Here is a 14,425-nt window from a genome sequence, read left to right as displayed (position 1 = left end):
TTAATCAAGGAACGATTTTTGTTAATTTATATCGCATAGAAATTGTGAATCAATATTTGCGTAACTTCGATGTTTTCTCATTGAGATGAGTCACACGATTATTACTGTTTTAAGTATTGAACTAACAGTAAAATTGTAATAATTTATATAGCGTATTATTGCATTTCTGCCAATCTGCGAGTGACTTACTCTCAAGTCTTATTACAGTCTATTTTTCATTGAAGATGACTCCAAAGTGAGCCAAAACGTTCGATAAATGAAGATTATCATCACACTTGAGTATTACCTACATCTCCTAACTTGTACATCAGCGTTTCATTAGCTTTGTACTAAATTTTTTGTATTTTTGTACTTTTTATTTTAAAAAATTTTTTTGGTAAAAACTTATGTTTTTTTAATGTTTTTAACTTTGATACTAAAAGTTTATAAAAAAAAAATAAAAAGTGAAAAATATTTTTTATAATATGATTGATTCATCTAATTTTTCCAAATTTCTATAAAAAATTTTATAGAATTTTTTACATATACACTATTTTAAACATTAATTTTATAAAAATTGTGAACGATCGAGAGAAAAAATTTTAAGGCTCCTGAGTTGTCACTTCAGCTATATTTAATCATGACGTCATAAGCAGGAAATGATACCTCACACAGCATGTAATATTGCAGTAATATTACAATATTACAATAATATTACAACTTGCAATGCAATATTATGTAAATACTATTCAGGTATTACATTGCGATATATTACAATGTAATATTGCAGTAATTTTATTGAAATATTACAATGTGATATATCATTCTACAATGTCATTCAAATATTACATAGAGATATATCGCAAGGCAGTGTTACTGCAATATCCAAATATTTCAGTGTGATACATTACAATGAAGTATTACAGCAATATTGTCCAAATATTGTAATATGATATATCGCACTGAAATATTACCGCAATATCGTTCAAATATTACAATATGATATATCGCATTGTAATATTATCGCAATATCAATAGCTACAATGTGGTATATTGCTGTAATAATACAGCAATATCAGTCAATTATTACATTGCAGTTTAGCACATTGCATTATTACTGCAACAGCGTTGAAATGTTACAATGCATTTTATCGCAGTGCTATCTTTCTAAGTTATAAATAATACTATGTTTTAATTTATTACTAAATAAATATTAAGTATTAAATATAAAAAAATTAGGAATATAGATTGAACATAACTCATAATAGATACAAATAAGCTATATTGTGTCTTATATCTTGTTTGTATCTATTGCAGTTATATTTAATATTCATTTACAATTTTTTTTATTTCTTCACTTAATTTTTTTTTTCTGTTCTTAACTTTTTTTATTATACGCGGGGCCAAATAATACATTATTGAAATATACTGTATATACAAGTTAATGTTCCAATATTTGCCGTTTAAAATACAATAGTAAATATAAAAAAGGTTTAGAAAAATCAAGCCAAACGATTATTTATAAATTTTAAACAATAAAATAAAAATTTAAGGATAGTCATTATTTTTACAATACGAAATATTGCAGCAATATTGTAATATTTTAATAGTGCACAATATTATAAAAATTGCAGCAATATTGCTATAATATTGAAATTTTTATATTTTATTGAATATGTTATGTTACGTCCAGCGGATTCTCACGACTCTTTTCTTTTGTGGAGAGCTGGAATTTGTTGAAATAAAAAGACAGCTGCAAACAAGTTGAGCGTTATAGCCTAGAGAAGACTAAAAATTTTCTTTTCCCATATTAAAAGTTAAAACAAAGAATCCAGTCTCCTCGTAAATTGTTGTACAAAAGCCGGGGATCCGGATGAGGCAGGTAGACAACAACCACAGGATCAATCAAATGAGATTAATAAACATTGTATTCTGCTTATTAAAAATATAGACCGCGCAAAGAAAAAGAAGCTGTGGTCCAGCGTGCGCGATAAAGAAGAATAAGATAGTATAGAGTGGCGTGCGAATGCACAAGAGGTATATAAAAGTACAGTGTAGTAAAATCGGCGTAATGTTCAGCGTGAGTCCTTCCGGTCGCGGAAAAATTATTAGGTGTACAAAAAAGTTCTGAGCTTTAGATTTGATACAACCGAAATAACAATTTAAATTTTATATATCTTCCCGCCCTTTTGGGGTTTTAAAACAGTAACATTTAACCTCCTGAAATGCGATACGGTTTGGCGTTTGATGCACATAACCTCAAAAATCAGTAGTGTTCACGATGGCAATTACAAAAGAGCATATTCGATTTTCCATCCACTTCGCGTTTCATCTGAAGAAAAATGCTGCTGAAGCCACTGAAATGATTTGTGCTGCATATGGAGAGAACGCTGTAAGTCATGCAACATGCAAAAGGTGGTATCAAAAGTTTCGCCAAGGAGATTTCAGTCTTAAAGATGAATCGCGTGCTGGACGCCCTGAAAAGATTGAAACGGACGAATTGCAAGCACTGCTGGATATAAACTCTGCGCAAACTGAAAAGGAGCTTGCAGAACAGCTTGGCGTTACGCAGCAAGCCATTTCCGTACGATTACATACGATGGGAAAGGTTCAGAAGGAAGGCAGATGGGTTCCGCATGATTTGTCCCAAGACAACAAAAATCGACGGCGTGACACTGCACTCAGTTTACTCTCAAAGTTCCGGAAAAAAGATTTTCTGCACAAAATCATTACAGGCGATGAAAAGTGGATTCTTTATGATAACCCTAAACGTAGAAAATCATGGGTTGATCCTGGTAAACCTTCGACATCGACGCCAAAGCCCAATATCCACGCCAAGAAGGTTTTGCTCTGTATCTGGTGGGATTGGAAGGGTGTGTTGTACTACGAGTTGTTACAACAGGGTGAAACAGTCACGGCAGACCGCTACCAACAACAATTGACCAATTTGAGCGATGCATTAGAAGAAAAGAGGCCATTTACTGGCCAAGGACATCGTAAAGTGATCTTGCTTCATGACAATGCTCGACCTCATGCTGCGAAAACGACTCAGGAGCATATCTTTGCGTTAGGCTGGGAACTTCTCCCGCACGCGGCGTATAGCCCAGACATGGCGCCTTCCGATTACTACCTATTCCGGTCGCTGCAGCATCATTTGGCTGATACACATTTCGTGAGATTAGAAGAGATACGAAAATGCATTGATGACTTTATCGCTTCGAAGCCGGTGAGTTTCTATCGTCAAGGAATTCGCAAGCTCCCCGAAAGATGGCAAAAGGTCATTGATGCAAACGGAGAATATTTCGCTGATTAATATTTTTTCGTTTGTTTTTAAATAAAGATTGAATTTTACAAAAAAAAGCTCAGAACTTTTTTGTACACCTAATAAATATCTAACATAAATGTCGCTCCGAAATAAACTAAAAATCGGTGCACGTGCATGAGCGGCAGAACCAAAAAGACACTGTGACCAAAATAATAATAAATCATTGAAGCGTAAGACTGGCGCCAAGATACTTTTAAAAGGTCAAGTCGTGGACGATTCTTACAAGTCCGTGATCATAAAATCTAAGAAGCGACACGCGGCATTTAGGGCTAGATCTTGGGAGATCCTGTGCCGCCGCTGTTCGTGCGCTTCCGCGACGTCTGCATGTGCGCTTTTCTCATAAATTTTAAGATCATAAAATTAAGAATGACACTTCCACACGCTACAGATTCCGATCATAATGTCCTTTTCCACCCTTGACCAATTAAAAAGCAAAAAATAGGTCCCACCACCTAATTAACGAACCTATCCATCAATCAGAGCGCTGTTAATCAGGACAGATTACTACGAAAGCCCTGGTTCCACGGGATTCAGCGTCTTTTTTCCTAATTTCTCTCTGGGGACGAACGAAGTAGTCCGAAGTTCTTATTTTCTTAACCGGCCAACACTTTAAAACTCAAAGTTTAAAAGTAGTGCGGGAGAAATTCTATTGACCTCATATATTTTGGCCCCAGCGAGACTTAAAGATTTAGAGTTAGGTACTGAAGAAACATCACCAATCTCGCACATCCTGACCGAAGGACCCCCACCAATGGGCATCTCAGTAGTAAGTCAGTATATCTCTATTTTCTGGTCTCCCGAGCTTTTTTTCGATAATTCATTTCATTATTTTATTTTATTTCTTTTTATTATTTATTTACTTTTATTTTATTTTTATTCTTTTCTTTCTTTCTTTCTCCCTTTTGAGTTCCCTTTTAAAGAAAAATAAAAAATTGCAGTCCGTTTACGCTATAATTTCTATCTCTGTCGTCGTCGTTTCACGATAATTGTTCGCCCCTGTCAACTGATCGCTCGTGTCCGCCCATTAATACTATCATCGTCCGAGAAAAATCAGGCCGAACCCTCTCAGATCCATTCTCCAAAACCTTCTTCCCTCTTTATTCCCTCTTTATCCTTTTCGTAACTTCCTTCTGCCACACGATACTTTTACACGCGCACATAAAAACATCTAATCAAAACGAAACAAACCAAGGAAATTAACAAAAATGTATTGCTAAATATTTCTTTTATTATATATTTCTACTATTATAAATTTAACCCTCGTTTGTTAATTTGAAAAACCTCTCCTTGTATTCATTGTAAGCTCTCCCGCGGTTGCACTTCGCCCTCTTCCCGATCACTTGAATTAAATTCTATAACCGAAAGCCAGGGCATACGGACGTACTGATACATCTGGCATTAAAGTGCGCCTTCGTAGCACACTGATTCAGTTTAGGCTCTTTAAAAGTACATTAGACTCATGAGTCCGCTTAGCGGAGCACGAATTGAGGTTTCCATTTCGTCCTCCATTCGACCTCCAGCTCGTTAGGAACCTCAGGACAAAGCGAAGTGCCTCTCGATTTGCGTCGGTCCTTTCCCACAGCTCTATTGCGATCCGGAGTCTAGACACGACCAAATCGGTCTAATAATTCGGTTCCTGTTACGTTCACCCGCTCAGCTCCATGCATGCGAAGCTTGGACGTAACGGTTGCAACAGTATTAAAAAATATTTTATAAAAAATATTGCAATTTACTGTTGCAGTGTTATAATTCAGTAGATTATATTTAGAAAAATATTGCACACATGTTGCTATAACATTATGCAATATTTCAATAATTATTTTAGTTCTATTAATTGCTAACATATTATTGTGTTTGGCATTATATTACAAAATACATACGATAAAGTTATGACCAAAAAATATTCGGGGACCTAGAAAACATATCCAAAAAGGTTTGGGAATCTCCAAGAGACTCGTCTATTCGACTTATAAAAGAAATTTGCATACTCTTTCTTATAGAACCTCTAGGCATTTTCTCCTTATGAGATGCGTATCCCTTTCGGGGCTGCATATTTATTTATTGAATTGTAATATTGCAACAATATATTACAATATTTTCTACAAAATTAAAATTACAATATTTTGCAATATTGTAGCAATATTTTTAATAAAATGTTATAGTTTCAATAGTAAAGCAATATTGCTGCAATTTTCGTAATATTGTGCATTATTGAAATATTGCTGCAATATTTTGTGCTGAAGAGATAAATACGCAGCCCAGCCGTGAAAGAGACACGCTACTCGTAAGAAGAAAACATCCAGCAATCCTATTAGAAAGAATACGCAAAGTATCGAGTTGATGTGTCTCCCGGAGATTTCAAACTCTTTTTGGTAGTACTTTCTAGGCCTCTGAATGTTTCTTTATCATGACTTTATTATACGTACTTTAGAGTGTAATATTAAGCAATAATACTTTAGCAATTAATAAAACTGGATTAATTATTGTAATATATTATAATGTTGTAGAAATATCGAATAAATATTTCTGCAATGAATTTTTTGCAAACATTTATATTATAGTGATATTAATATATTATTGATATATTACTATGTAATATTATTACAGTATATAAAAATGCTATCGCAATATTGCAAAATATTAATATAATATGTAGAAATATTGCGTAATATTACAGTAATAATATTATAAAAATATCACAGTAATATTTCTGCGATAAATTTGTCTCGGATACTTAATATTGCAGCAATATTTATACAATATTATAATACTGACATATTATCATGCAATATGTATAACTTAATATTACAGCAAATTTTTAATATTTCTGCAGGATTATTACCAGAGAGAAACCTGAGAGAGGACATGACGGCCTGTAACCGCAAAATACTGCCGCGCACTACTACTACCCTTTGATAAAGTGGATGTAAACTACTTAGCAACGTCTATTTTTCTTAGGGTACATCGTCCACTTTCCAAGGCTGGAGATGATAAATCGATATTTGGTTCATATAATCGTGTTACATATAGCATGATATGAACCAAATATCGATTTATCATCTCCAGCCTTGGAAAGTGGATGATGTACCCTAAGAAAAGTGGACGTTGCTAAGTACAATAGTTTACATCCACTTTGTCAGAGAGCAGCAGTCAGTAACTAGTCATAAAAGGCACGTAAAGTGAGTTTACTAGTTTTTACTCAATGCGCATGCGTACTCTATTTTCACCTCACGAGCCTTTTTCTGACTATCAGGAGAAATAAGGAAAGTCTTCACCCATTTTTACAAATGTTTTAAAGCGATCTCATCATTCTGTTTTATCCAAATTCTCTATATTTACAAATGGTATACAAGAAAAATCAATGTGTCGCTTATGACACATTACTTGCTTACGACATCACGATTCAATATGGTTGAAGTGAGTACTCAGAAGCCTTAAAATCTATTTTTTGTTTTTTATATATATTTTTGGAAACTTCTTTACAATTTTTTTTCATTGAGATATTTAAGTTTCTATAAATTGTAAGAAAATTGCAAACATTTCTAAATTTATGGACGGTAGTGTTAATATCCACACTAAAGTTAAAGACAAAAAAACGATATAGATATGTATATGAAAAGAGCCTCTGTATCAATTTAGATTTGACGTCGATTGTCAGACTTCTATGAAAGAAAAATTTTTACCTTTTATCCTTACTATTGCGATAATGATAATGGAAAATATTTGTATCGTAATTTTTTTTTCTAATCCATAAAATATTATTAAACAGTGATGTTTCAGTCATCAAGAAACATTTAGTAAAATTTACTAAGTTTGTAATCAATATTAAGTAAAAATTAAGTAACTAACTTTACGTTTTTTTTGTGACAACATCTTTCTAACATTATTCACCTCAAATTATTGGAAGGGTCCTGTTAGCGTACAGTGCGATAGTATATATCTACTCACATCAGTACTTAATAATTTTTCATTATTTTATTAATAAAAATATTTTTTTTTTAAATTGATCAATTAACGATGTGCGCTATTAAAACCTTTCCAAATTGTTTTAGATTTTTAATAAATAAGTATGAATGAAAAAAAAATTAAAAATATGAAATTTTCTCAAGTTTTTATGCAAAAGTGTAACTTCATTATTTACACTTTTTATATTTGACAGTTATAAACTTGTAATTTTTTTTAAATTATAATTTCTATTTTATAAATCTGTAAAAAAATACCGGGAATATTTTCCGGTATTTTTTATTGCCAATTTTTAGTACCAGAACATCTCTCTCTCTCTCTCTCTCTCTCTCTCTGTCTCTCTCTTTCTCTCTCTCTCTCTCACTGATCTTCATAATTTTTCGTAAATTACAGAAATAGGAAAAAATTATGATAAAAAATTTATTTTATTGCCATTATTGCAATAGTAAGGATAGGGAGTGAAAATTTTTCTTTCACAATGGCTTAAAAATCTATATATTTTAATCTATATATTTTATCTAATTTTGTACAAGAGTAGTTTTCATATACATATCCTGCTACATACTTTATTGATTTTATTTTAAAAATTTAATTTTTTGAGAAGATATGTTGAAAAAAACATGTAAATTCTCAAGAAACACTTATTTTTTAATCTTAAGAAGGCTCACCCACTCAATATTTTCTCACTTTTTCGAAAATAAAGCTCATTTTTCTAACTATTTTTAACAACTGCGCGCATGGCTGGAAAAAGAAAAAGGAAAGATCCAGTTAACCAGAAGATTCTTCAAAAACAAAAGGAGGAAGACAACTTTGAATATTATTACAATATTTATTACAATATTTGTTATAATGCATATTCCAAATCACAGCTCAGACAGGAGTGAATCGAATATATACTTCGCAAAAACTAGGCTTATTGTAAATGTATAAAAGACATAAATACGGTATCATACATTTGTCCAAACTGTGATTCCGGTGAGTCATGTAATGATTTTTAATCCTCTAGAATGCTAATTAATTATATTAGGTTTAACATTATTGATAACTTATCATAAGTGTAAATCTCAATAAGTAAGTTCAAACAAACATGTAAGGCTGACAAGAAGATCTTTTTTTTTATATCAAAGATAACATTTATGATTATTATATTGTTATAATTTTTTTATTTAAAGATAGAATATTTTTATTAATTTGAAATTTAACATATAAATATTATTAAAATTGTATTTTACTATTAGAAAATGAAACATTTCATTAAAAGCGACTTTTATTTCTTAGTAACAACTTATCCCAATGCGATAAGAACTAGCTACGCGAAGGGGTAAGAAGTTCCGCTTCGACCAAAAATAAATATGACTTCCTATAAAAAAATCTGTTATAATACATTAAACATAATATCTGTTACATACATTATTATAGCTGAAAAGAAAATCTTAAGGTACAGTAAATTTAACAATAAATTAGTCAATAATGAAGAGAATAACTACATTATTTTTTTGTCATTTTTTATGTTTTCTTAAAATCAAAACTTTTAGCCCTGGTCTCTCCTACAATAAATTACAATATTTTTACAATCGAACTAGAATTTTAGACTTGTTAATTGTTACATGACCTTAAACTCAATTTTATGATTAAATGTATTTATTAATTTATTAGGTATTTTTATCCACGCTCACATAAAATTTGGTTCACACCGTTAGAAATCTGCATATCTTTTTACTTGTATTGACCATTAAATGGAATGATTGGCTGCCGATCCATTTCATTATAGGTATAAGTGGAACTGTGAGAGATATGTAAAACGTGTAAGATAAGAATTAGAGATTATTATATCATTTTATTGTTTACCACAAATTGTATTCGGTAGTTTAACGTTTTAGGCGATATTTAAACATTGAGAATGACCCGATAGAAATTGAAACGTTTGTTTTTATATGTATCATATAAGATTTAATATATATGGTAGCATTAACATCCAGTTTAGTGGTCCTTCCTTGTTTATTTATTGAATCGCAATGTGTTTATTTTATATTTAATTTAAAAAAATATTGTATTAGTATATGTAAAGATGCTTATGATTATTTTAAATGAGAACAAAAACTTTTTTTACATGAATTTTATATATTTAAAATTAAATGATACAAAATACATGCATTAATTTTTGTTAAAACTAGCATAACAAGATAATTTCAAACTTAAAAGTATAGATAACTCAAAGTAAATATAATTTTATCCCCACGCAATATCAATTATTATAAATACCGGGATTAAATATCTAAGGAACACATCAAATCAAGAAAAAGTCAAAATAACGTAAATACTTTCACGTCAAAATGATGATTTTTGGTTACAATATTTGATTGCTTATTGACTTTAAGCATCAAAATAAAGTCATTTTGACGTCATTTTAATTTTTTGTTGACTTTTGTGTGCTCCTTGGATAATCAATACGATTATTGCATAAATATAATTACATATAACAATATATGAATAATATATAACATAAAATAAATAAGAAATTTGATTACTATGTAAGTAAATGTAAAGTAAAACTAATATAATTGCCTTTGATTTGTATATGCAATAGTAATTTGTAATATAAATATTTATCTGCTATACATTTCAATTAATCTAATTAATTATACAGTTGTTACTATATACTAAATTATACTTTGTATACTTAATGTTACTAAAATTGACTAAATATTATATAATACAGTGTATATAACATAGAAAGAACTATTTTGCTAGATATCTATAATCCCTAAAAAAATCTTTTTAAAAAAAGGAAAAATATACGCCAAATGCGTAAAAAAGATATTGAATAGTCTTCTTAATAAAAAACAGATATGAAATAAATGTAATTAGTCAAGTATTTCATCACGCAAGGCACATAAGATAGATTGAAAGTAATTAAAATTATCAATATATTAATATAAAATTGTCAATAGATTATAGTGAAGGAAAAACTTGGCATGCCTGAGTTGTAATAAGACACAGTATTTTAGAACCAATATGTTTTCATAATACAAAAATTATTTGCAATACAAATTAATAAAAAAGTTATTACATACAATATTCTGCAGATATACGCATGGATGAAAATAATAATTCAATAAAGAAGAGATGTTAATAATTGCTTACTAATTTTGTAAATTAATTATCTATAATGTTTCTATATCTACATATTATCAATATTATTACATATTATATTTTCTTACATAATTTATATCACGTCTATTATTTGTGAGTATATTTTCCATGTCCTACAAATTATATCACCATTATATTTTAATTTATAATGTAAATAATATATTCATAAAAGTATAACAATTAATGCTACCCGGGTTAGCCAAATTTTTTCTTTACTATCGTCTATTAACAATTTTATATTAATACATTGACAATTTTAGCTACATTCAATGTATATATCTTTTATGTCTTGCATAATAAAATACTTAGCTCATTATATTTATTTCATATCTGTTTTTAAGAAGGATGTATTTAGTATATTTGTTATGCACTAGATGTATATTTTTTCTTTTTTAAAAAAGATTTTTTAGAGATTTTATGCTTTTTGTAAATTTTTGAAGATGTAATAATGTCGAATTTAAATCTTCTAAATAAACAGATTATTTTTAAAATTGTTATTTTATAAATTTATATTTATTTAATATTAAGTTATATTGTATTGATTTAATTCATTGATAATTTAACTTTAGATTTGTTCTAAGAAAAACATATATGCTCTCTTAGCATTTCAAGGCCACTTACATATTTCAACTTTTAAATCATTTACAGATATACATTTACCTTTAGCTCGCAATAAATTTGTATAATATCCTTCGTTTATATTTTTATCATAATGAAGAATTGTCCGTTAACTTTATAAGTATTATCACTAACACAAATTTTTTACGAATGTATGGATTTAATATCAAGATTTGTAATCTTGCTCTCGCGTGCGCCTTTTCTCATTCTCTCTTTGCTCTCATTTTCTCTCCTTTGTTGTTTTTCCACAATCTCTCTCTCTCTCTCTCTCTCTCTCTCTCTCTCTCCTCCCTGCCTCCCTCCCTCCCATCCTCTCTCTCTCTTTTTCTCTCTTTCTCTCGCTCTCGCTCTCTCTCTTGCCTTCTGCCTATCACATAAATTATATCCGTATGCACATCAAGGTTTACTTTTATCGCTAATTTTATTTTAATTTTATATTAAAATTAAAATTGCATAAAGGCATTATAAACAGCAACTTAATGGACAACACGCTTTATATGTATGTGTTATACGTACGACTGAAAAAATTTGAAAAGTTGAAATTTCTTTCAAGACACGATCTCCAGATCTCAATATCGGCTGCAATAAATTTAAAAACCAATTTTATTTGGATTGGTCGCCATTGAGAGATATCAATGACATTACATAATAAAAATGTTTTTATTTTATAGATTTTTGATTGCGGTTTTAGTTTCTAAGTAATTTTAATCTAAAATTTGTTGATGTTAAAACTTCAGATAAAACTAGTGGCAGCGCAAATTTGGCAACGGCACGACATATACGTAATGACATTCACACGTCAAGCGATCCGACAGGTGACCCGTTTTATATTTTATAATTTTACTTGACGTCGGAAACGCTACCGCGTCGCTTGATTTTAGTTAGACATACAGATTTGAAAATAATTTTGTTAGACTTATTACGAAGGTTAAAATATAATAATTACAAAGGATGTTCAAGCATAATGAGTATTGAGCAATGTTGCAAAAAATTTTGACATTCTAACAATTATTTTGATTGTTTTATAATTATTTTGATAATTTAATAAAATTATTTTCAGATCCGTATCTAGTTAAATTTCTGTGTACTTAGCAAAACTGTCCTTTCTGTAAAATAATAAACGTTAAATAATGTTTTCTTTTTCGAAAACTGTGTGATTGTGTTTTAAATATAAGATTAATAATACCATTGGTGTTGCAAAATATGATATATATTCCATCAATCAATTTCAAGCTTTTTAAAACTTCCTTCAACGCCAAATAAATCCGTTGCTGTCTTTGCCTTGCCCGGTCGTAGCGATTCATTAACACGATGATTAGCTTCATCTTCTTGGAACCAGACAACATGATCTATCAATTTTTTCACTTGTTTATTATGTAAGTCTTGTACAGGTCCAGCTTGACCGCCTGCTTCGTTTGGAAGAACTTCGAGAGGTACAAATTTCTCCAAAGTATCATTCGTAGTATGCATATGAAACTAGAATTATAGAATTATCGAAATTAATTAATTTTTACACTTTTTACATTGAATTACATTCTGCTTTTTGTAATTTTTTCAAAAAGACGAATAATTAAAATATATATTATACATATATGTATATTAGAGCCAAAAAAAAATTTTTTTAATCAATTAGCAGTACCCAAAAGTTAGCTAAGGACCTTAATATGATTTGGGTAAAATTTTATCGAAATTGATTAATATCTTCAGATATTGCCCCTCGACTTTGAAATTAATATTTACGCATACAGTATTTACGCATCCTTGGACATGTGTCAAAATTCGAAAAAATATTTAAATTTCAAAATAATTTAGTACTATCTGTTCTTTTTTGATCGCTGAATATGAATCCGAGGTTCATCACACACATTTCAAAAAGCACACATTTCAAAATGACAGATCCAATATGATGAAATACAGAGTGAGTAAAAAGTCTCAGACCGGTAAAATATTTCGAAAACTAAGCATTTCCGAAAAAAAATATTTCTTACAGAAGTTATAGAGTTTTAATAATCTGGAAAGTATTCTATAAAAAATAATTTTATTAGAGTGTTTTGGAAAGCTCTCGACATCGGCTATTAGATTGCAGAATCAAAAATAGGGCGTATAAAAAATCAACCATGTAACATTGACTTAACCTTGGCGATGCCATGCAAAGTCAGACTGACCAGATCAGTGAATAGATAATATAATAGATAATATAACACCCAATTTTTGTAGGAAACATTTTTTTCAGAAATGTTTAGTTTTCAGATATTTCACCGGTCCGGGACTTTTTACTCACCCTGTCGTCATATTAGAAATGTATATTTCTGACTTCGGATTCGTGTTTAGCGGCGAAAAAAAAACAGATAGTACCAAATTGTATTAAAATTTAAATATTTTTTCGAATTTTGACACATGTGTTCAAGAAATGCATAAATATTAATTTCGAAATCAAGGGACAACCTGAAAATATTAATCAATTTCGATGAAATTTTACCGAAATTATATTAAGATCCATAACTAACTTTTGGAGAATATTACTAATCGATAAAAAAAAAATTTTTGCTCACCCTAATGTATGTACACTTATTATAAAAATTATTGTATAAACAAATTTATATCAAAATTTCACATAAATTCAAATAAGCGTAATTCCGCGAAAAATGTTCTTCAAAAAAACTTTTAAATGCGGGTAAAGTCTGTACTTTATGAAGCTTTCAATAGATTTTGAATCTACCCTTACTCCTGGCATTTTTTCAAAAATAAGAACGTGTCTTTTTTTAAGAATAGTTTGAATAGCATTCTACAAGATGCATTCTACGGGATAAATAAATTTTTCTCGTAAATGTCGTATAATAATCATCGTAAAGTATCGATTTTTCTTTTACAAATTCGAAAAAAATTATGCTTTGTATGATTTTTTATTGAAGAGATACAGTGTATGACTTATGCATTTTATTCAATTACCACCAATATTAGCATTACCCGATGCGTACCACGAAGAGGTTACTCTGATTTTGCGCGCGCGCGTGTGTGTATGTGTGTGAGGGGGGAAGGAAGGTGGAGATATGTGGGTATACTACTGTGGGCAAAAAGTATCAATAATTTCAAATTTAAATTTCCCGGGGTTTCCGATAGGGACAACCGAATTTATTTTGAAGTTGGCAATTCTGTCAGTGACAGAATGCGCCAAGGTACACGTCAAAATAGTCATTAGTGTTTGAGATAAGCGTCTGTTTGTAAGCACGTAAAAAGTGATTTGTCGTTTTTTGAAATGTCTGAAATTATGGAACAACGAAGTGCGATAAAATTTTGTGTCCACCATTCGGTTTTGATAGTCGGAAAGCATCGTTTCAGACACATCAACGCGTCGTTGTTTTTCCAAAAAATTGAGCGATTTTGGCA

At 30.0% G+C, this 14,425-nt stretch overlaps 1 protein-coding gene across 2 annotated transcripts in view; it reads right to left on the bottom strand.

Annotated features, from left to right (window-relative positions):
* Nucleotides 1-12,117: 12,117 nt before the first annotated feature.
* The window catches only part of LOC108753117 (alpha-tocopherol transfer protein-like), a 5,964-nt gene continuing 3,656 nt past the window's right edge, over nt 12,118-14,425 (bottom strand). The window contains exons 4-5 of one of the 2 annotated variants that reach the window (XM_018494460.1): nt 12,225-12,514; nt 12,118-12,144 (exon numbers count right to left, since the gene is read on the bottom strand). In XM_018494460.1, the coding sequence (XP_018349962.1) occupies nt 12,257-12,514 (258 nt within the window). In that variant the 3' untranslated portion in view covers nt 12,118-12,144; nt 12,225-12,256. Of the gene's footprint in view, nt 12,515-14,425 lie in introns of both variants that reach the window. The other variant, XM_018494459.1, reaches the window with a different exon arrangement.

The sequence above is a fragment of the Trachymyrmex septentrionalis genome, unplaced genomic scaffold (genome assembly GCF_001594115.1).
Source record: "Trachymyrmex septentrionalis isolate Tsep2-gDNA-1 unplaced genomic scaffold, Tsep1.0 scaffold65, whole genome shotgun sequence".
NCBI lineage: Eukaryota > Metazoa > Arthropoda > Insecta > Hymenoptera > Formicidae > Trachymyrmex > Trachymyrmex septentrionalis.
The sequence above is the reverse complement of the archived record's forward strand: the minus strand, read 5'-3'. Positions and strand labels throughout refer to the sequence as shown.